Source organism: Gopherus evgoodei, unplaced genomic scaffold (assembly GCF_007399415.2).
Source record: "Gopherus evgoodei ecotype Sinaloan lineage unplaced genomic scaffold, rGopEvg1_v1.p scaffold_59_arrow_ctg1, whole genome shotgun sequence".
Lineage (NCBI taxonomy): Eukaryota > Metazoa > Chordata > Testudines > Testudinidae > Gopherus > Gopherus evgoodei.
This window is the reverse complement of record NW_022060080.1, coordinates 375,006-398,349: the sequence shown is the minus strand read 5'-3', so window position 1 is coordinate 398,349 and position 23,344 is coordinate 375,006. Positions and strand designations below refer to the sequence as shown.

Here is a 23,344-nt window from a genome sequence, read left to right as displayed (position 1 = left end):
GAGCAGGAATCCACCCCCTGAGCATGTAGCTTTATGGCACCAGGATCTCCCAGCAGTATGCCCTCTCTTGTACATTATTATCCCGTTTCCCTTAGCTCTGGCTACATCCACAAAACCTGCTCTTTACTCAGGCAAGAAAATACCCCCAGTAACACTATGTGGCAGTTACATTGGTGTGTCTTAGCCAAAGATATCAAAACACTTTTCTTAAGTATCATTGCCCCATTTCACAGCTGGGGAAACTGAGGCACGGAGCAGCAGTGACTTGACTGCATTGCACAGCAAGTCAATGGCTGAGCTGGGACTAGTAAGCAAACCACTGGATTCCCAGTCTAGTACTTAGACCTCTAGACCATGCTCTCAAAGTTAGAACCATGCCCCCAAGAGACATGCTGAGATAAATAGAGTATATTCCCAGAGCAGGACTTCTGGGTTCTTTCCCTGAGTCCCAATCCTGTGCTCTCACCACTAGGTAATACTCTCCTCCTAGAACTGGGACGAGAGCCCTGGAGTCCTAACTCCCAGCCTCCCTCCCTGAGTTGAGGATAGAACCCAAGAGAACTGAATGGAAAAAGTCCAACTGACCCTTTTTCCACTGGAGACTGCAGTTCCCTCGAAAGGGAAACATTTGGATTCACCAAAATTTTGTCTCAGGGAAAAAAGTTCCAACAATGTCTCAATTTTAACATTTTCGGAGCCAAATGGTTCACATTTTCTTTTCAAAATGACTTCCATTTTTGAAATTTGTATTTTGTGTTAACAGTGGGTGCGTGTTGTAAAACAAGATAACATTGTTGAAGCAGCAACCGAAATGAAAAAGCTTTGTCGAAATGAAATATTTTGATTGACCCGCCCAAATGATTTCTTTTCCTCCTGAAATATTTTTTCCCTGAGAATTTTGAAAATTTTTGGTTTCATTCACAAGTGGAATGAAAAAAAGTTTGAAATCATGAATGTCCTCTGCCAGGAATCTTGACTCCTACTCACATGCTCTAGCTACTTGATAACACTGTGCTGGGAAGAGAACCCACATGTCCAAATTCCAGCTTCCTGTTCTATCTTGAGCTAGGAAGAGACACAGAAGTCTCCTAGGCCCATACAAGGAGGATTGGGCCCCAAAAGAAATCTGATGAGGTTCAACAAGGACAAGTGCAGAGTCCTGCAATTAAGACAGAAGAATCCCATGCACTGCTACAGGCTGGGGACCGGCTGGCTAAGCAGCAGTCCTGCAGAAAAGGACCTGGGGATTATAGTGGATGAGAAGCTGGATATGAGTCAGCAGTGTGTCCTTGTTGCCAAGAAGGCTAACGGCATATTGGACTGCATTAGTAGGAGCATTGCCAGCAGATCGAGGGAGGTGATTATTCCCCTCTGTTCGGCACTGGTGAGGCCACATCTGGAGTATTGCTTCCAGTTCTGGGCCCCCCCATTACAGAAAGGATGTGGACAAATTGAAGAGAGTCCAGCAGAGGGCAATGAAAATTATCAGGGAGCCCCATGGGGCACCTGACTTATGAGGAGAGGCTGAGGGTGTGACGGGTTGGGTCACAGAGATCCCCTTGAGACTATGACCTGATGTGCTGAAGTTACCTCTGAGCCTGTTTTCCCTGCCAGCTTGGGACTCCAGAACCCTGCCTTGTTGAGCCAGATTCACTAGCCTGCTGCAACACAGGTGGAAAACAGGAGTGTTCTCATGACTGGAACCTCCTTTGTTCTGTTACAGCCCCTTATATATCTTTGGCACAAAGCGGGAATCTTTTGTCTCTCTAGGTCCCCACCCCTCCTTCTAAATGGAAAAGCACCAGGTTTAAGATGGATTCCAGTATCATGTGACCTGGTCACATGTCCTGTGAGACCTCATTCTTCATAACCCATGTCAGGTACACAGGAAGGCGTGCAGGTAAATAAACCCATTTACAACCAATTGTCTTAGTCAATGGGAGCCACCAAGATTCCAAGCCACCATTAAAGGCTCACATAATTACAACAGGACCTCAGAGGTATACTTTATATTTCTAGTTTTAGATACAAGAATGATACATACATACAAATAGGACGAACACATTCAGTGGATTATAAGCTTCACAATGACACCTTACAAGAGACCTTTTGCATAAAGCATATTCCAGTTACATTATATTCACGCTCATAAGCATATTTCCATAAAACACTATGGAGGTCAATGTTACAGAGGGGACTGGGCTAGTCTGCAGAAGAGGACAGTGAGGGGGGATTTGATAGCAGCCTTCAACTATCTGAAGCGGGGTTCCAAAGAGGATGGAGCTCGGCTGTTCTCAGTGGTGACAGATGACAGAACAAGGAGAAACGATCTCAAGTTGCAGTGCGAGAGGTTTAGGTTGGATATTAGGAAAAACTTTTTCACTAGGAGGGTGGTGAAGCGCTGGAATGGGTTACCTGGAGAGGTGGTGGAACCTCCTTCCTTAGAGGTTTTTAAGGCCTGGCTTGACAAAGCCCTGGCTGGGATGATTTAGTTGGTGTTGGTCCTGCTTTGAGCGAGGGGTTGGACTAGATGACCTCCTGAGGTCTCGTTCAACCCTAATCTTCTATGATTCTATGATAAGACCAACCTCCCCACCCCATGTCCCACTTTCAGTTCCTGAAGAGATAAGATTGCAACTTCCCCTGTTGTTTCCTGTCCATTGCAGGGGTGTTATTTGGATACTCTGATAATAAACACTTAGTAGATGCCCAGAGATCGTCCTGGGCAGAGGAAGCAGAACTGTCACAAGAGCAGGAGTGCTGAGCTAAAGCACTTCTGAAAGGAAGCCCCAGTAAAAATCGTGTCATTCTGCAAACTTCCTCTGAGAAAGATCGCAACCAGATAAAGCAGGGGCAGTTTTCTTGCCTGGTAAGAGAAGGCAGTGGCATAATGAGGAAGCAGCTTATCACCCACCTTATAGGTAAGTTTGCAAGGAATTGTGTTATTTTCTTCCAGTGGGGGCTTGACAAAAAACAAACTAACTTAACTTAAGCTCTTTGGGGCAGGGACTGTATTCATGTTCTGCTTTTGTACAGCACCTAGCACTGCAGGGGCCCAATCCATGATTGAGGCTCGTGGGTGCAATCAATCCTTGTTACTGGTTGAGTTAAAACCTCATGGAAATTGATGTGTGAAGATAATTGTAAGAGACCCTGTAGGCCCCCCCCCCCAAAACAAGGCAGGATGGAATCTGCCCAAAAACTAGCATCGTGTGGGCAGAGGGTGCCACCTGGCTATTATTCTGACCATGTGTGTTAGAATGTTAGACATGGAATTAATCTAGCTGCGGGGGGAGTGGCAGACTAGAAATGGGGGGAGACTCAGAGACAGAGGAAGAAAGCCAGACAGGAGCTTGTAGGCATGGTTTGAATGACCCTGGGAGAAGACCAGAGACAGCTTTTGGGTTTGGTGCTGGCTAACGAGGCTTGGGACTGTAAGAAAAGAAGGTTGCAGAGTAGCAGCCATGTTAGTCTGTATCAGCAAAACCAGCGAGGAGTCCTTGTGGCACCTTAAAGATTAAAACATTTATTTGAGCATAAGCTTTCATGGGCTAAAACATCTGATGAAGTGGGCTGTAGCCCACGAAAGCTTATGCCCAAATATATTTGTTAGTCTCTAAGGTGCCACAAGGACTCCTTGTTGTTGTTTTTTGTAAAGAAAAGAAGCTATCTCTGGTTTTTGGTCCCTCCTGCATTTGAAGAAGCAGGGCTTGTAACCAAACCAGATTGAAACATAGGAAATACCAGAATCCATCATCAGTTTCTACTCCCAGTTGGAAGATGCCCTGGGCCCAGAAATTTGACTAGCAGCTCGGGTTGAAAAGAGGCAACAATAATTGTCATTGTGTTGGGATCTTTGAGGGGTCGTAGGGGGGTCTTTCAGTGATGGGCATTCAGCCCAGATCTGTGACTTTTCATCTAAATGCTTATTTGATGAATGACCCAGAAAAACACGTAGAATCGTTATTGAGAAAGTCTGCAGAAGATGCGGATTGGGGAAGTGGTAGTAAGGAAGAGGACAGGTCATGGATACAGAGACATCTGGATCCCTTGGTAAGCTGGGTGCAATCAAGCAATATGCATTTCAGTGTGACCAAGTATATGGACGTACATCTATGAACATAGACTGTCGGCCATATTTACAGCTCCATCCTGAGAAGCAGTGATTCAGACAAAGACTTGGGGGTCATGGTGGATAATCAGCTGAACATGAGGTTTCACTGTGACCCTGTGACTAAAACAGCTAATATGATACTGGGATGCATGAACAGAGGAATCTCAAGTTGGAGGGAGAGGTTATTTTACTCTGTATTTGTCCCTGGTGTGACCCCGGCTGGAATCCTGTGTCCAGTTTTGGGGTCCACAATTCAAGAAGGGTGTTGGAAAAATTAGAGAGGGGTCAGAGAAGAGCCATGAGCATGATTAAAGAATTGGAAAGCTTGTCTTGTAGTGAAAGACTCAGGAACTCGATTTATTTAGCTTAACAAAGAGAAGGTTAAAGGGTGACATGATCCCAGTCTATAAGTACCTACAGGGAAAATAAATATTTGAGCATGGGCTTCTCAGTCTACTGGACAAAGGTCTAACAAGATCCAATGGCTGGAAGTTGAAGCGAGACAAATTCATCCTGGCAATAAGGTACAAATGTTAATAGCAAGGGCAATTAACCATCGGAGCAACCTACCAAGGGTCGTGGTGGCTTCTCCAACACTAGAAATCTTTAAATCAAGGTTGGATGTTTTTCTAAAAGATCTGCTCTTGTTCAAACAAGAATTCATTCAGGGAAGTTCTATCGCACTAATCACACAGGAAGTCAGACTAGATGTTCACTGTTGCCTCCAAATCTATTAATACACCGGTGGCTGCCATGCTGGGTATCCCTGGGGTGTTTTTATTATTAATCCCAAATGGCTACTAATGAAAGATTCATTAGTGTTTGTAGTGTGTGGATTTGATTATTAGTGGTTTGCTATTAATTGTTTCACGTTGATTATGAACACTTGGTTGTTGTTAATCAATACATTATTAAAGTTATTGTCATGCCCCCAATATGCTAGGTGCTGTGTGTAGTGTGATAAACTCAGGACAGACAGCTGCAAGGGAGGGGTAGGAATCAGTCCCAGAGAGTTAAAAGGCCCTCCTCCCTATCAACTGGGAGGCAACTACGGGTCAATCAGGTTCAGCTGAGAAAGGGTTACCACGGTAGCAATTAGAATCAGCTGATGGGGAAGATACCGGAGGTTAATTAGGATCAGCTGATTCCAATTCAGGGCTGCCTGAGACCTTTTTGAACCCTCCCGGGGGGAAGAGAAGGAGCTCTGCTGCTGGTAGGTGAGGAGCAGCAAGACAGTGAGGCTCACCAGGAGGAGAGGCAGTATTCTCTCCCACAAGGGAGAAAAATACTCTAAACAGGACTGGTGGAGATATGGGGAGCAGACTCCCCCTGTGTCCCAAGGGGGACCACATTACCCAAGCCTGTCTCACCAGGGCTAAAAGCAGCAGAGACTGAGAAGGTGCCTTGCCACAGTAGCTAAATAGCAAAAGACACTTCCTGTCCTAAAATGCTTAGGCTCTTTAAGCCCTGATTAATCCCAGTGTCCCCCAGTCTGTAACAGGCATGGGGGGCTGTGTAAAAACAGATAGCTAAGGGTTAGTGTTCTTTTACCTGTAAAGGGTTAGCACAGGGAACCAAACACCTGACCGGAGGACCAATCAGGAAACAAGACTTTTTCAAATCTGGGTGGAGGGAAGTTTTGGGTGTGAGTTCTTTGTTCTTTGTCTTGGATCTGACCCTCTCGGCTCTGAGAGTGATTTTTCTATCTCTTGGCTTTCTAATCTTCTGTTTCCAAGTTGTAAGTACAAAGGTAGTAAGACAATAGGTTTATATTGTTTTTTTGTATTTACATGTGTGTAGTTGCTGGAGTGTTTTGAATTGTATTCTTTTTGGTTAAGGCTGTTTATTCATTTTTTCCCTTTAAGCAATTGACCCTGTATATTGCCACCTTGATACAGAGACTATATATTATGTCCTTTTTCACTCTTTTTATATAAAGCTTTCTTTTTAAGACCTGTTGGAGTTTTTCTTTAGTGGGGACTCCAGGGAATTGAGTCTGCAGCTCACCAGGGAATTGGTGGGAGGAAGAAGTCAAGGGGAAAATCTCTTTGTGTTAGATTTACTAAGCCTGACTTTGCATACCCTCTGGGTGAGGAGGGGAGAGAGATTAGCTCTCTCGGTTCTTGTGTTTCCAGGACTGGGAGCTGGGAATCTCCTAGGGTCGTCCAGGGAGGGGAGCCTGGGAGGAAGTAACAAGGAAACAAGGGGAGGGGGTTATTTCCCTTTGTTGTAAGACTCAAGGAATCTGGGTTTTGGGGGGACCAGAGGGTATCAGGCCCTAAAAATTCCTGATTGGTGGCAGCGCTATCAGATCTAAGCTGCTAATTAAGCTTAGGGGAATTCATGCTAACACCCATATTTTGGACGCTAAGGTCCAAATCTGGGAAAAAATGTTATGACAGGCTGCTTGGGTGAAGATCATGGGAGGATTGGGGCCTTAGCGTAAGAGAAGGTGGGTAAAGGGAACCCAGCGGAAGGGTGGGGTGGGGGCACAGGATAAGCGTGACACAAGCGGGACTGTTTGTGCTCATGGTTGTCTAGGCGTAGGGTGTGTGTTTGTTAGTGGGGAGAAGCAAATCACCAGTCACAGCTGAGCACCTGCTTAGCCCGTGGCTGCTGGGAGTGTCATCAGTCACGGGTGCTGAACGTAGCCAAGCCGGCGTTTTGGAGCACAGTTGTGCCTAAGCACCTTTGTCAAGCTGGGCCCCGGGGCCTTTACTGCGAGTCCCGCGTTCGTCTCAGTGCTGTGACTGCAGATGGGTACCCAAGAGCCCACATAGCCTCGTGGTGACTTCCGATGCTGCTCGAAGCAGCCAGTTAATGGATGGAAGGTCAGGCCAGTGAGGCTGCCTCAGGACACAGGACTGGAAGGGGCCTCCCAGGTCAGCCAGGCCAGTGTGGGGCATAGCCAGAGGTGGGCCCCACCCCACCCAGTTAGCACCTTGGCCCACCCAGATCTGAGCCTGTGACTGCAGAAGCTGAGAGTGGCGTGGGTGTGGATCAGGAGCTCCTGGCTGACGACTCTTGGCCTTTCTGAGGATCACCATGGCCAGCAGAGAGCAGCGCAGCCCGGCCAGCCTCTGCCTCTGCACAGGAGCCAATTGTCCCCCCGGGTTAACCCATGTCTGCCTGTGGGGTTGTGGGAATTGACCCTCTCCATTGGCCAGCCCAGCCCCTGGGGAAGGAGAAGGGATGGTTTATAGTGGTCCAGTCCCCCGCTACCACACACAATCCTGCCATATAACCCTGTGTATAAATGTATCCAGCTCCAGCTTACACCTAGTTCAGCTGTTTGCCCCCACTAGTCCCATCGGGATGCTGATCCAGAACCTCCCTCCTCTGCCGGTTAAAAATCCTCTTGTATTTTCTAGCCTGAAACTTCCAGCCCCCTTGTTGGATCCAAATGGGAAACAGCCTTGTGTAACCAGCCGCAGCGGGCTGGGCTGCAAATGCCAAGCTCTTCTCCTTGTATTGTGTCGCACGTCCCTTTGTTCCGTCTTAAGCAACCAACAGGAGCTGGGGGAAATGAGGATCAGCCCAATGGCTTTTTTGGAAAGTTTGGTCCCTTCCATTTTAAATCAAACAGCACCACCTCTCTGAGTTCCCGGTGAGGGTGGAGGAGAGAGAGCCTCAAAAGAACCCCTCTGTGCAGGGGCAGCTCTAGAGCAAGTGACAGCAGGAAATTTCTGAGGTTTCCACCTGCCTTCCCTGCTCCAGAGGGGGTTAGACCAAGCCGCTGGGCTTCTGGTTGTCCCAGCCAAGGCGCATTTCTGAACCTCTGGGGGCTCAGCTGTCCCTGGAGTTGGTTAGTGCTCACCGCTTTCTAGCTTACAGAGAAATAGTCAGATCGCCGGGCAGTGAGAGGGAGCGAGTGCCTGAGAACTTCTCTCTCGTGAAGGGGCCCACAGAATGAGCTGATCTCGTGTATCCTTCCTTGGTGCTTAGTCAGGCTAAACTCCTGCTGGGGCTGAGGGCCAGATCCTCAGCTGCTCACGGCAGTCAGGAGTGCCATGCTGATTCATACCGCCTGGGGATTGGTTCCTGAGTTCAGTACCTTGGGATCTGGCCCACAGAAAAGGTGTTACTCTGATAGGTTATGTTCCATTAGTGCTTAGGGGTCTCAGCCATGATCAGCAGTGTGAAGATAAAGGCTGCGCTGAGAGTTTATAATCAAAATGGGAAAGCTGGACCCAAGGGAAATAGAGAGGAGAGAATGGCTGAGGTCAACCAGCAGAGCCAAGAATAGAATCAACCACCCTCCCCCGAGAGCTACTGCTCTACCCACTAGGCCACCCAGCCTCCTACAGGCACTAAAACCCAGTGCAATAATCATCTTTGGTTGTGTCTCCTCTTCCAGGCTTTTGCTGGTTCGTCTGCTTCAAGGGGACTCAGCATGTCTCCAGCGCTCGTAAGTTGATGCCTAGAAACCTGGACAAAAATCTCCAGTTCTGAACCCCAGTGTGTCCTGCAGCTGGAGGGGGGCTTTGAACGGGCAAAGAACTTTCCATCCCATTTCCTCCTCCTCTTTCCCCACGTTTCTGTGTGTTTTTCTCGTTCTTCTTTTTCATTCCCTTCTGCTCTCTTGCGCTGTTGTCCCCGCTTGCCACAAAGCCACCTTCTCTGCGGGCAGCTAAACAGGACTGCGTTTTAAAACACTGCCCAGCCCTGGTTACTCCTTCATTTCCCAGTGAACAGGTGCGACGATCCAATGCTGTGCCCTGATCACGCAACGTGCACCAGTACTCTCCAGGGCTACTACTGCACCTGCCGACCTGGGTTCATATCCACTTCAGGGGCCACGAAGTTCACTGATCCAGCCGTCCATTGCAACGGTAAGTGTAAGCCCTGGAGCTCTGTACTGGGGAGACTGCCACGGAGTAGCTCTGGAGTGTGTGATGAAGATAATACATCAGGTACTAGAGAAAAAAGTATCAGGGACTGGGAAGTGTGAGGTGGTGACTAGGGGCCAGGCCAGGCCAATATGTGGCAAAGGAGATTTAACGACTTGGTTTCCCGCAATCTGGCCATCAATAGCCCCAGGAATGGCCAGTCACACTGGAAAGCAGCAATGGAAGATGGTGCAAACTGCACAAAGCCGTGGGTGGGGATGCTGAGCAAACCGGACTGCTGCCAACTGGGGCTGGACAGGGGATGGATCCCTCAATCACTGCCCTGTTCTCTTCATTCCCTTTGAAGCACCTGGCACCAGCCACTGTTGGAAGACAGGGTCCTGGGCTAGATGGACCATTGGTCTGACCCAGTATGGCTGTTCTTGTGATCTTAAGCCAAGGTGTAGGAGGAGTTCTCCCCACCCTCATCCTGATTTAAATCAAATCCACCCTGGAGAGGGGGATCAGGCATGGGGAGAAGACTGGGACTGGTTGGGAAAGGAGACGGGGACTGGGAGGGACGGGGGATCAGATACTGGGAGGAGACTGGGACTGGTTGGGCAAGGGGATTGGCATGAGAAACCTGAGGAGTGCAGAATGGGATGGGGACAAGGAGACAGAGGTGGGGAAAAGACAGCACTGGGACAGGGACAGATTGGAGGGGATGTGGCGGAAGGAGCTGAGCTTGGGGGAATGGGTGGAAGGGTCTGCACCCACTAGACCACACTCCCTCCAGAGCCTGAGATGGAGGCCAAGATTCCAGAGTCTCCCCATTGCTCTGCTGTCAGCAGGGATCTGGGGAACTCCCCGGCAAAGTGCCTCCTCCCTCGCATAGATACTGACAAACTGCTGCAGCTCGCAATTCCTCCCTCAGCTCAAGTGGCCGAGGTCCGTGCAATGGATGTTGAGGTTCCAACTCAGCTGGTGACTCATGTGGCTCTTCATACGGTGCCACGTGATGGGTTTTTTCAGTTTGCCTTTTGAAAAACCTAGGAAAATACAGGTGCTAAAAATGCCTTTGTTAAAAGACCAGTCTAAAGCAGTGGTCCCCAAACTCTGCAGGGTCGTGCCCCCTAGGCCAGAGCTCCCCAGCCCCTCTAGCCTTCCCCCAGCCCTGCTCCACTCCCAATACCCTGCTCAGCTCCCTAGAAGCCAGGCCCTTCTCTCTCTACTCCTGAGCTTCTGGCTGCCCTGGCCACTTCCCCCAGTCAGCCAGGGCTTTGCTCCCTTCCCCAGCCCCAGCCCCAGCCCCCTCCTGGGCTGTTTCAAGCCCCGCAGGGCAGGAGAGGGTAACCACCCCGCTACAAGCACATTGAAGATGTAAGACAAAAGGGGCAAAGGCTTGTTAATTAATTACATTGTTTCTTCTTCATTTCCCAGCTGACAGGTGTACGGATTCATCTGTCTGTCCTGCTTATGCAACCTGTGACAACATCGCCGGGAGCTACCACTGTACCTGCAAACGTGGGTTTGCATCTAGCTCTGGGGAGCGGCACTTCACTGATGCGACAGTGACATGCAACGGTGAGTGTGAGCTCCTGAGCCCAGCTAGGAAAAGGGGAGCCATGTACTGGGGCCACTGCTATGTAGCTGGCACAAGGGTCACCTGAGTGGCTCTTCTGCTTGCAGTGAAGATTCAGTATCGAGTATTTCGCTGATTGGAAAGCGTGATGCAGTGACTAAGAGGGATATATGTGGCCAAGGAGATTTAGTGACTTGGCTTCTCCAGCCTGTCAATCTGTCCCTCCCCAAATCACGGGACAGCCAATCAAATGGAAAAGCCATAGTGCAGTCTGGACGCAGCCCTGGCGCAGCTACCTCATCATGGGGATGGGTGGCTGAATTCCTCCTGGAGCAGCCCAGGGTTTAGACAGAGTCCCCTCAAGCCCTGCTTCCATTCCTTGTACAGAGAGGAGGAGCATATTATGGCCCTGCCTCCTTCCCACCCACTTATGGGACACTATGATCCACCAGGAGGGATATGGAGGAAAGTGTGATCCTTGCGAAGTCCTGGGAGGACCTTCCTTGTGGGCTCCCTACTCCTGTGCACCCATGTCGGGGCCACTCACAATCCAGTCCCTAAAATGGATGAAAGAAAACTGTGGTCTTTTACATGCTGCTGTATTAACCTGTAGAACTGCCTGCCATAGTATCCCATGAAGGCTGCACATTTATCAAGTTTTGAAGGATTCAACTTTGATATAAATAATGAGAACATCTGAAATGATAGTCTGAAGAATCTAGTACCAACCACTGTTGAAAGCAGGATTCTGGGCTAGATGGGCCACTGGTCTGAGCCAGCTCTGGCACAGAGCAGAGCAATCGATCCAAAAGACCACTGAGGCTGGTGGAAATTTTCTTACTGACTGCAGTGGGCTTTGGAACAGGGTGTGGTTGTCCTGGGGCAGTAAAACCCTGGTGTTCTAGCATCACGCGAGTCCAACCTGGATTCCTTCCCCTAGATCTTGACGAATGCTCCCGGGACCCATCGCCCTGCGGCCCCAACTCCATCTGCACCAACAAAAGGGGCAGTTACACCTGCAAGTGTCCCCCAGGCTATCTCCGCAGCAGACAGGCTGGCATCCCCTTCAGCTGCGCAGGTGAGCGTCCTGTACAGGGTCTGTGGGTGGAGCTCTGGGGGTGGGCCGTCCCGCAGACAAAAGCAAGGTTCTGAGCGCCTCCGCCTGCACAGCCTGGAGTGCGACTGTCTCCAGAGCCCCAGGAAGTGGGGCGAGCTGGCTGTGTCTTCACTGCTGGCTCCCCAGTGCTGCTCAGTGGGTAGGGCGACTGCCTGGGAATGAGGCGGGAGTTCCATTCCCAGCGCTGCTCCTGACTTACTGAGTGTCTGCCCCTCTCCTGGCCTCTGTCCCCCTCCCACACTTTGTCTTGTTGGACTGTAAGTTCGCACTGTGTCTGTACAGCGCCTAGCACAGCGGGGCCTCTAGATGCTACCGTAATGCATGTAATAAACACACAGACTAATTCCAAGTCATCTCCTGGCAGATGTGGATGAATGTGCCCAAACCCCTCCAATCTGCGGGCCCAGTGCCTCCTGCATGAACACACCTGGGAGCTACACCTGCCAGTGCTCACCCGGGCACCATCCATCCACGGCTGGGCCTTGGATACCCGGAACAACCCGCTGCACAGGTGACCATCCAAGCAACCTTCCCTGGCCTCTCACCATAGCCCTTGCCCACAGGAAAGACAAAATCTGAGCCCCCAGCCTGGTTTTAAACAGCTTCTCTGCCCAACAATGGTGGGTTCACTAGGGGGACATAGATATTGCTGGGGCCAGAGGGTGACTGTACAGTTCACAGGTGACTGCTAAACAGCAGGTGGCATCAGCTCCTCCCTGCTCCAACTACCAAACCTCACTCTCCTCTCAAAGCTGAGAGGAGAACCCAGGCATCCTGGCTCCTGCTTCTCCGGCCACTAGCACCTGCTGCCTCTTGGGACTGGGCAGCATATTGCAAACCTGTTGGGAACCATATTCCTGGCACGGTGCCCCCTCCAATGCCAGGTGCTGGGACCTGCCTTCTCCCCTCCTCTCCTTCCATCAAGGGAAGGCTCCATTGTGCTAGCTGGGCCCATTGCTCCTTCTCCCATCACAGATATGGATGAGTGTCTGGATCTGGCATCGTGCCCTGCGCATGCCATCTGCACCAACACCCCAGGAAGCCACTACTGCACCTGCAATACCGGCTTTGCATCCAGTTCTGGGAAGCAGCGCTTCACTGACCAAGCAGCGCAGTGCAACGGTGAGTGCTGGTTCTGGCACAGAGCAGAGCGATGGATCCAAATGGCTACTGAGCTTGGTGGAAATTTTCTTACTGACTCCAATGGGCTTTGGATCAGGAAGTGGATGGCCTGTGGCGGTAAAACCCTGGTGTTCTAGCATCACGCAGGTCCAACCTGAATTCCCTCCCCTAGATCTTGACGAATGCTCCCGGGACCCATCGCCCTGTGGCCCCAGCTCCATCTGCACCAACACACTGGGTAGTTACACCTGCACATGTCCCCCAGGCTACCTCCCCTACATCCAGGCTGGCATCCCCTTCAGCTGCATAGGTGAGTGCCCAATGTGGCGGGTGTGGGTGGTAGCTCTGGGTGTGGGAGGCTGAGGCTGGCTTTCCGGTCGTCTTGCAGATGAGAGCGAGGGTGGGAGCGGCTCCGCCTGCCCAGCCTGGGGTGTGACTGTCTCCAGAGCGCCGGGAATTGGGGCGAGCTGGCTGTGTCTTCACTGCTGGCTCCCCAGTGCTGCTCTGTGGGTCGGGTGACTGCCTGGGAATGAGGAGGCGGGAGTTCCATTCCCAGCGCTGCTCCTGACTTACTGAGTGTCTGCCCCTCTCCTGGCCTCTGTCCCCCTCCCACACTTTGTCTTGTTGGACTGTAAGTTCGCACTGTGTCTGTGCAGCGCCTAGCACAGCGGGGCCTCTAGATGCTACCGTAATGCATGTAATAAACACACAGACTAATTCCAAGTCATCTTCTGGCAGATGTGGATGAATGTGCCCAAACCCCTGCAATCTGCGAGCCCAATGCCTCCTGCATGAACACACCTGGGAGCTACAACTGCCAGTGCTCACCCAGGCACCATCCATCCACAGCTGGGCCTTGGGTACCTGGAACAACCAGCTGCGCAGGTGACCATCCAAGCAACCTTCCCCGGCCTCTCACCGTAGCCCTTGCCCACAGGAGAGACAAAATCTGAGCCCTCACTCTGTTTTAAACAGCTTCTCTGCCCAGTAAAGGTGGGCTTGACTTGGGGGACATAGATATTCCTGGGGCCAGAAAGTGACTGTACAGTTCACAGGTGACTGCTAAACAGCAGGTGGCATCAGCTCCTCCCTGCTCCAACTACCAAACCTCACAAAGCTGAGAGGAGAACCCAGGCATCCTGGCTCCTGCTTCTCTGGCCACTAGCAACTGCTGCCTCTTGGGACTGGGCAGCATATTGCAAACCTGTTAGGAACCGTATTCCTGGCATGGTGCCCCTTCCAATGCCAGGTGCTGGGACCTGCCTTCTCTGCTCCTCTCCTCCCATCAAGGGAAGGCTCCATTGTGCTAGCTGGGCCCATTGCTCCTTCTCCCATCACAGATATTGATGAGTGTCTGGATCTGGCATCATGCCCTGCACACGCCACCTGCACCAACACCCCAGGAAGCCACTACTGCACCTGCAATACCGGCTTTGCATCCAGTTCTGGGGAGCAGCGCTTCACTGACCCAGCAGTGCAGTGCAACGGTGAGTGCTGGTTTTGGCGCAGAGCAGAGCGATGGATCCAAATGGCCACTGAGCTTGGTGGAAATTTTCTTACTGACTCCAATGGGCTTTGGATCAGGAAGTGGATGGCCTGTGGCAGTAAAACCCTGGTGTTCTAGCATCACGCAGGTCCAACCTGAATTCCCTCCCCTAGATCTTGACGAATGCTCCCAGGAACCATCGCCCTGTGGCCCCAGCTCCATCTGCACCAACACACTGGGCAGTTACACCTGCACGTGTCCCCCAGGCTACCTCCCCTACATCCAGGCTGGCATCCCCTTCAGCTGCATAGGTGAGTGCCCAATGTGGCGGGTGTGGGTGGTAGCTCTGGGTGTGGGAGGCTGAGGCTGGCTTTCCGGTCGTCTTGCAGATGAGAGCGAGGGTGGGAGCGGCTCCGCCTGCCCAGCCTGGGGTGTGACTGTCTCCAGAGCGCCGGGAATTGGGGCGAGCTGGCTGTGTCTTCACTGCTGGCTCCCCAGTGCTGCTCTGTGGGTCGGGCTACTGCCTGGGAATGAGGAGGCGGGAGTTCCAGTCCCAGCGCTGCCCCTGACTTACTGAGTGTCTGCCCCTCTCCTGGCCTCTGTCCCCCTCCCACACTTTGTCTTGTTGGACTGTAAGTTCGCACTGTGTCTGTGCAGCGCCTAGCGCAGCGGGGCCTCTAGGTGCTACCGTAATGCATGTAATAAACACACAAACTAATTCCAAGTCATCTCCTGGCAGATGTGGATGAATGTGCCCAAACCCCTGCAATCTGCGGGCCCAATGCCTCCTGCATGAACACACCTGGGAGCTACACCTGCCAGTGCTCACCCGGGCACCATCTATCCACGCCAGGGCCTTGGGTACCTGGAACAACCCGCTGCACAGGTGACCATCCAAGCAACCTTTCCCGGCCTTGTGACAGATTTTCATTACCAGTCTGCCTGGGCCACAGTTGATCAGGCTGGGGCCACAGGATCTTTTCTGGGGAGGAGATGACGAGGCACAGCAAATGTCTCAATTTTAAAGGTTTATTGATAAAATAACAGCAGAGAGTGCTGGGAATGCTCCCATGTCACTCAGGGGAAGAAAGAAAGTGTTAATGCCCCAAGCCCTAACCGCTTTCATGCTCACACACCCATATCCCAGGGCAGCCAAGTCTGGGTGTAACATCAGATGAAGTAGGGGAGGAGGGGCAGGTGGACGGGAATTCTGTCCTGGGCCCAGGCCGTCCAAGGATCTGCGGTGCTCTCCGAGTTGCTTCAGCTCTTAGGCGTGTTTTTAAGTTTTGGGCTCGTTGGGGTGGAGGTGGGGGCTTTGTTCAGGACCCTCTGTTCCTGGTGCTCTTTTTGCCAGTCCAAACAGGCTTGCTGTGGCTTCCCTGGTTTCCCAAAACATCCTGGCTCCGTAGACTGTTTTCCCTTCTGTTTCATTCACTCTCACTGTTCTCGCTGTTCTCTCTACAGCTCTGATCGACTTAGTTCTTCTCTTCTCACGGCGGGGCAGCTGCTGATTTCTCGGGCACGTGATCTTGGGCCGGGGCCAGCGTCTTATTCTCTCACAGAGCTAGCTGAGGTGCCAAGTTAACCCGTTCTCTGCTCTCTTCCCCTTTCCCCCTCTTGGCCTTTCGCAACCTGCAAAGGAATCTTCCACTCCCCACTCACACACATTTGACCCTCCCCAAAAAGGTTTGCGATGCTAGCAAGAGCGTTAGCAATATACAATGCTGATCTGCCTTCCTAGGGACTCCTGGAGGGAGGGGGCCTTGGGGTGTGACAGCCTCTCACCGTAGCCCTTGCCCACGAGAAGGACAAAATCTGAGCCCCTACCCTGGTTTTAAACAGCTTCTCTGCCCAGGAAGGGTGGGGCTCACTCGGGGGACATAGATATTCTTGGGGCCAGAGAGTGACTGGGCAGTTCACAGGTGACTGCTAAACCGTATTACAGGGGTAGGCAACCTATGGGATGGGTGACGAAGGCGGCACGCAAGCTGATTTTCAGTGGTATTCACAGTGCCTGGGTCCTGGCCACCAGTCCGGGGGGCTCTGCATTTTATTCAATTTTAAATGAAGCTTCTTAAACATTTGAAAAACCTTATTTACTTTACATACAATAGTTTAGTTCTATATTATAGACTTGTAGAAAGAGACCTTCTAAGAACATTAAAAGGTATGACTGGCACACGAAACCTTAAATCAGAGTGAATGAATGAAGACTTGGCACACCCCTTCTGAAAGGTTGCTGACCCCTGCTGTATTATAATGATCAGCTACCAGGTGGCACCATGCATAACATACTTGACCTGAGCCTCTACCAGCTGGAGCTGGCTGTGTATTAAAGCACCAAAGGGAACATCTCTGGTCTCTCTCTCTGTGATGGAGCCAGTCCAGAGTGGCTAGCGTCACAAGGTCCAACCTAGATTCCCTCCCCTAGATCTTAACGAATGCTCCCGGGACCCATCGCCCTGCGGCCCCAACTCCATCTGCACCAACACAGGGGGCAGTTACACCTGCACATGTCCCCCAGGCTACCTCCCCCACAGCCAGGCTGGCATCCCCTTCAGCTGCGCAGGTGAGCGTCCCATGCGGGGGCTGTGGGTGTAGCTCTGGGGGTGGGAGGCTGAGGCCGGCTCGCCAGTCATCCTGCAGAGAAGAGCGAGAGTCTGAGCAGCTCTGCCTGCCCAGCCTGGGGTGCGACTGTCTCCAGAGCCCCAGGAAGCAGGGCGAGCTGGCTGTGTCTTCACTGCTGGCTCCCCAGTGCTGCTCAGTGGGTTGGGCGACTGCCTGAGAATGAGGAGGCGGGAGTTCCAGCCCCAGCGCTGCTCCTGACTTACTGAGTGTCTGCCCCTCTCCTGGCCTCTGTCCCCCTCCCACACTTTGTCTTGTTGGACTGTAAGTTTGCACTGTGTCTGTGCAGCACCTAGCACAGCGGGGCCTCTAGATGCTACCGTAATGCATGTAATAAACACATAGACTAATTCCAAGTCATCTCCTGGCAGATGTGGATGAATGTGCCCAAACCCCTCCAATCTGCGGGCCCAATGCCTCCTGCATGAACACACCTGGGAGCTACACCTGCCAGTGCTCACCCAGGCACCATCCATCCACGGCTGGGCCTTGGGTACCCGGAACAACCCGCTGCACAGGTGACCATCCAAGCAACCTTCCCCGGTCTCTCACCGTAGCCCTTGCCCACAGGAAAGACAAAATCTGAGCCCCCAGCCTGGTTTTAAACAGCTTCTCTGCCCAACAATGGTGGGTTCACTAGGGGGACATAGATATTGCTGGGGCCAGAGCGTGACTGTACAGTTCACAGGTGACTGCTAAACAGCAGGTGGCATCAGCTCCTCCCTGCTCCAACTACCAAACCTCACTCTCCTCCCAAAGCTGAGAAGAGAACCCAGGCATCCTGGCTCCTGCTTCTCCGGCCACTAGCACCTGCTGCCTCTTGGGACTGGGCAGCATATTGCAAACCTGTTGGGAACCATATTCCTGGCACGGTGCCCCCTCCAATGCCAGGTGCTGGGACCTGCCTTCTCCCCTCCTCTCCTTCCATCAAGGGAAGGCTCCATTGTGCTAGCTGGGCCCATTGCTCCTTCTCCCATCACAGATATGGATGAGTGTCTGGATCTGGCATCGTGCCCTGCGCATGCCATCTGCACCAACACCCCAGGAAGCCACTACTGCACCTGCAATACCGGCTTTGCATCCAGTTCTGGGAAGCAGCGCTTCACTGACCAAGCAGCGCAGTGCAACGGTGAGTGCTGGTTCTGGCACAGAGCAGAGCGATGGATCCAAATGGCCACTGAGCTTGGTGGAAATTTTCTTACTGACTCCAATGGGCTTTGGATCAGGATGTGGGTGTCCTGTGGCAGTAAAACCCTGGTGTTCTAGCATCATGCAGGTCCAACCTGAATTCCCTCCCCTAGATCTTGACGAATGCTCCCGGGACCCATCGCCCTGCGGCCCCAGCTCCATCTGCACCAACACATTGGGCAGTTACACCTGCACGTGTCCCCCAGGCTACCTCCCCTACATCCAGGCTGGCATCCCGTTCAGCTGCGCAGGTGAGCGTCCCATGCGGGGGCTGTGGGTGTAGCTCTGGGTGTGGGAGGCTGAGGCCGGCTCGCCAGTCATCCTGCAGAGAAGAGCAAGAGTCTGAGCAGCTCCGCCTGCCCAGCCTGGGGTGCGACTGTCTCCAGAGCCCCGGGAAGTGGGGCGAGCTGGCTGTGTCTTCACTGCTGGCTCCCCAGTGCTGCTCTGTGGGTCGGGCGACTGCCTGGGAATGAGGAGACGGGAGTTCCAGTCCCAGTGCTGCTCCTGACTCACTGAGTGTCTGCCCCTCTCCTGGCCTCTGTCCCCCCCCCACACTTTGTCTTGTTGGACTGTAAGTTCGCACTGTGTCTGTGCAGCGCCTAGCGCAGCAGGGTCTCTAGGTGCTACCATAGTGCATGTAATAAACACACAGACTAATTCCAAGTCATCTCCTGGCAGATGTGGATGAATGTGCCCAAACCCCTGCAATCTGCGGGCCCAATGCCTCCTGCATGAACACACCTGGGAGCTACACCTGCCAGTGCTCACCCGGGCACCATCCATCCACGGATGGGCCTTGGGTACCCGGAACAACCCGCTGCACAGGTGACCATCCAAGCAACCTTCCCCGGCCTCTCACTGCAGCCCTTGCCCATGAGAAGGACAAGATCCGAGCCCCCAGCCTGTTTTTAAACAGCTTCTCTGCCCAAGAAGGGTGGGGGACATAGATATTCCTGGGGCCAGAGAGTGACTGTATGGTTCACAGGTGACTGCTAAACTGTATAATAAGGCTCAGCCACCTGGTGGCACCATGCACAACATACTTAACCTGGGCCTCCACCAGCTGGAGCTGGCTGTGTATTAAAGCACCAAAGGGAACATCTCTGGTCTCTCTCTCTGTGATGGATCCAGTCCAGAGTGGGTGCAGGAAGCTGTCCTGTGTGCAGCAGCCCAGAAACCTGCTGTGACCAGATACTCAGTGGGAGACCCAGGTTCCAGTCCTGTGGTTACAAGGACCGTGTTACCCAACCGGAGAGCTTGAGAGGGAGCAGCCTTACAACCTAGTGGTTAGGGCTCTCTCCGGGGTGATTGGGAGACCCAGGGTTCTACATCAGGCAGAGGGGGAAAACTGACCCTTCGTGTCCTGTATCAGGTGAGCACGCTACCCACTGAACTCTTGGTTCTAAGGGGTTTTGGGGGAGGCAGCACCACCCCAGTTCCACTTCCCCTTGGAAAAGGTTGACCAGGCTCCTGGATGTGAATCCTGAGTGGAAATAGGCATCTCCCTCTGACCCAGGTCTGGGTTCAGCGCACAATGGGGTTTACTTGGGTAGTAACCCTAGATCTGGCAGTCGCTGGTGTTACAAGCAGGATTTTATACCCTGTGTATCCTGGATGGGGACGCCCAGCGATTTCCTGCACATTTGATTTTTTTTTTTTGTTGTTTCCTCCCAGAGGTCGCTTCAAACGATCTGGTGAGGAATTGTAAGAACCGAGGGCTGGATGCGGCTCACAGCTCATCCCCAAACAATGTACGTACCCCAGCATAGTTCACACACCCCGTTAATCTAGGGACACTCACAGCAAAGGCAGCGTGGGGAACCCCGGCTGAAATTCTTTAAAGTGACTCAGTGATTGTTTTTGGGGTGCCTGGCTTGAGATGCCTTCAAATGGCCTGAGTGTGCAGGGAGCCGGCATTCCTCACTTCCTGGGCACCTTTAAGGAACCTCGCACGAGTGCTGCCAAAATCGACTTGCTTTGGAGAATCTGAGCCCAGATCAATTTCGTCTGCAGTGCGGCCCTTGACTGCTGCAGCAAAGCCACTCACACCTGGCATTTCTGACACGGGGGATTTTAATCCAGGGGGTGAAAATTTGTCATCCATGCCAGTGAAGCAGCAGCAAAGTGCAGGCTGCAGGAGAGTGCCAAGAATCATCAAATCTTTAGTGGGCGGAAAATCCCAGTGTAGGAAGCCATAGCTTCCCCCTGCCCCACCCCCAGCAGCACCAGTCCTCATTCCCATGGTACCAGCAGTAGAACCTCTGGCACCCCAAACCTCCCTTGTCCCTTCCTGCCACCCACAATCCTTTGCAGTAGCACTCTGGCTTCAAGCAGGGCACAGACCCCTTCCCCCTCCCTCGCACCAAGATCTGGACCCCCAATGTGCCAGGTGCTGCATGGCACATAGTAAGAGGCAGTCCGTGCCCCCACAACTTACAATGTAAGTGGTCAAGACGGGATTAGTTGCCCCGCTGTACAGATGGGGAATGAAAACTGTGAGAAATGAGATGGCTTTGTGACTATGCTGCAGTTTGAACCCCTGGGTCCCAGCCCCATGCCTTGGCTACAAGGCCAACCTTCCTGCTGTACGATTGAATTTGTGTTGTACTATGGGCTTTTCCTTCTGCTCTGGCCCCCCTCCTTCCGCCCTGCACAGGATGCATTCTGCATGTTATTGGCCTCCACCTTCAGCGTCTTGGGAGACCCCAACGAAAGGAAGAACTCCACCATCTCTCTGGAGGTAAGAGAAGCTTGGATGTTTTATAGCAGCTTTCAGTCTCTCTAGACCCTTCTGCATCACCCAGGCCACAGAACCCCACCCCACTGATCCCTGCATCCAGCCCTGTAACTAGGGGGTGGGTGGATCTTAGAATTCCCTGGAAGAGAACAGGGCTGATGCTCGTGGTTCACCAGCATCTTGCTGTAGAGAGATCTAATCAGTGCCACGCAGGCCCGTAGCAGGGTTGGATCGGGGACACTCAGCTTTATAGGCACGAGCCACTAGTGCTTGAATCAAGGGACTTCAGGCCTGAGACGAAGCCCACAGAAGTCATTCAAAGCCTCTCGCTGGCCTTGGAGAAGACCCCGGACCTGTAGCTGGCTCAGACCTCTATGGAGCAGTCACTCGAGGGGGCATGTTGCACACGTGGATCCTCAGCGCAGGTGGGATGAAGGGCAGCTGAGAGGATGTCCATCAGCAGCCCTTAGGAGATTGGCCGACTGTTGCTGGGGTAACAGCACAGCCAATAAAAGTTCTCTCTCTCTCGCCCCATCATAGAAAGCCGCTGAGGGATTTGCCTCTATCCTGGATCAGACGCCCTCCTGGTCGAACCTGAGCACAGAGCAGGTCTCCACCATGGCCACCGTCTTCCTGGAGAACGTGGAGAATGTTGTGCTGGACGTCCTCAAGAACCCCACTGGGAACGGGAGCCAGACCATCCAGATGAAACAACTGGGTAGGAAGCTGGGTCTTGGGGTGGAGTGGGGGGAGAGTGGTCAGAACAGGTGGCAACTGCACGTCCCCCCTTGTTCTTAAACCCCTCGGGAGAGGCTTGGTGCAAGGGCCCCATGAAACTTCGTCCCTATCTCTTTCCTGTGGGCACAAAAGCCTCTTCCCCTCTCAGCTGGATGTGTCTCTCCGTTTCCTTCTCTCTCTGCCGTTACCCATGCATTGACTCTGCCTGGCGAGTGATGGTCCCTGCCCGAGGAGCCGTTGTGCTGTATCAGACCGTGCTCTTTCCCCCTCTCCTTAGATCTCCAGACCAAAGTCATTGAGGACGGCTGCCCCAGAAAGGACTCAGTCGTCAGCCTGGAAGTCAAAGGGGAGACCATGAAGATTAGCTGCAGAACGATCCAGGGAACAGTGGCACAAGGTATGTCACCACCACCAGAGAGTGTGTGAGAGATTTCCGAGGCTTGCTTCTCAGCTGCCGCATTCGGGGTGGGAATGGGCTTCCCCCAGCCCTCACCGCCAAGCGGCAGTATCACACAGGTGAAGTACAGGAGGTTTTGTACCTCTTGAAGCATCAGTGGCAATGGCAGGAGATCCCAACTTAGATGGACCATTTGGTCAGTGCTGACACAAGAGAGTGAACTAGATGCGCCATTGATGTGTATGGGATACAGGGCTCACAGAACAGGGCTCTGTGATGGAATGGGAACTCCTGGATTCTTACGCCTACAAATGTAAATTCCTTCTGTCCTAGTCAAGCTTGCTAGAATAAAGGCAACTAGAAAAATGAAGAATGAGGGCTGGAAAATTGGGTCCTCAGAAAATGCAATTCTTCATGAAGTGGCTGATTTTCTGCAGAAAACTTAGTGTGTGTTGAAAAACTGAGTGCCCCAAATGCCCTCCAACCTGAAATATTTTCTGCTTTTGGCTGAAGACCTAAAATACACCTCTACCTCAATATAACGCAACCCAATATAACACGAATTTAGATATAATGCAGTAAAGCAGCGCTCCGGGGGGGCGGGGCTGTGCACTCTGGTGGATCAAAGCAAGTTTGATATGACATGGTTTCACCTATAACTCAGTAAGATTTTTTGGTTATATAGAGATAGAGGTATATCTGGATTCTGAAATCATGTTCCTGATGCCTCAGGCTCCCATTCCCCTCCACAGGTCAGGCTCTCTAGCCAGGCTTTGTCTCCCATGATGCACTGTGGCTAGATGATTGCCATGGTGCATCATGGGAGATGCAGACCAATGAGGGAGTCTGGCTCATAGAGGAGAAACAGGAGCACGAGGCACCCAAACCACAACTCTCAGGAGGCATTGAAGTGGCATTTTCAAATAAAAAATTTGGTTTCCATTTTTTTTTGCCTATGAGGAAAAAAACCCTTTTCCAACTAGCTCTATTAATATCAGGTGTTTTGAGAAAACCATCTTCAGGGGCTCTCCAAAAACTGTCACACATTTTGGGGGGATTTTTCGAGATCTGCTCACTCTTTATAACACTGTAACACTGAAACAAACACACAACATTAAGGTGCCCCCTGTTGCATTCTGTAATTTATGGATAACTCCTCTGTCTTGTCGTCTGTGCTAGCTGAGCTGCAGTTATAAGGAGAAGCCTGACTGCCCGGACACCTGGGTTCTCTTCTCGCTCTGCTGCTGGCTTGCTGTGCCATTGTGTTATTTGTCTGTGCCTCGTTTTTATCCATGGGTGGGTCTGAAGCAATACATTACCTAGCTCCTGAAGTGGGGGAGTTGTACAGTGCTTTGCGAGTCCTCCAGTGCAATGCGAGTAAAGAAGCCGCTAACTCATCTGGTTTCTCC

General features: G+C 52.1%; 1 protein-coding gene across 1 annotated transcript in view; it reads left to right on the top strand.

The window, feature by feature from the left end:
• The first annotated feature begins 2,724 nt into the window (after nt 1-2,724).
• Nucleotides 2,725-23,344, top strand: part of LOC115643426 (adhesion G protein-coupled receptor E1-like) — a 138,875-nt gene continuing 118,255 nt past the window's right edge. The window contains exons 1-14 of the mRNA XM_030547456.1: nt 2,725-2,921; nt 8,472-8,522; nt 8,803-8,946; nt 10,384-10,527; nt 11,466-11,603; nt 12,007-12,153; nt 14,105-14,251; nt 14,424-14,561; nt 14,990-15,136; nt 16,682-16,819; nt 17,247-17,393; nt 17,858-18,004; nt 18,177-18,314; nt 18,742-18,888. Of these exons, the coding sequence (XP_030403316.1) occupies nt 2,891-2,921; nt 8,472-8,522; nt 8,803-8,946; nt 10,384-10,527; nt 11,466-11,603; nt 12,007-12,153; nt 14,105-14,251; nt 14,424-14,561; nt 14,990-15,136; nt 16,682-16,819; nt 17,247-17,393; nt 17,858-18,004; nt 18,177-18,314; nt 18,742-18,888 (1,804 nt within the window). The 5' untranslated portion in view covers nt 2,725-2,890. The remainder of the gene's footprint in view (nt 2,922-8,471; nt 8,523-8,802; nt 8,947-10,383; nt 10,528-11,465; nt 11,604-12,006; nt 12,154-14,104; nt 14,252-14,423; nt 14,562-14,989; nt 15,137-16,681; nt 16,820-17,246; nt 17,394-17,857; nt 18,005-18,176; nt 18,315-18,741; nt 18,889-23,344) is intronic.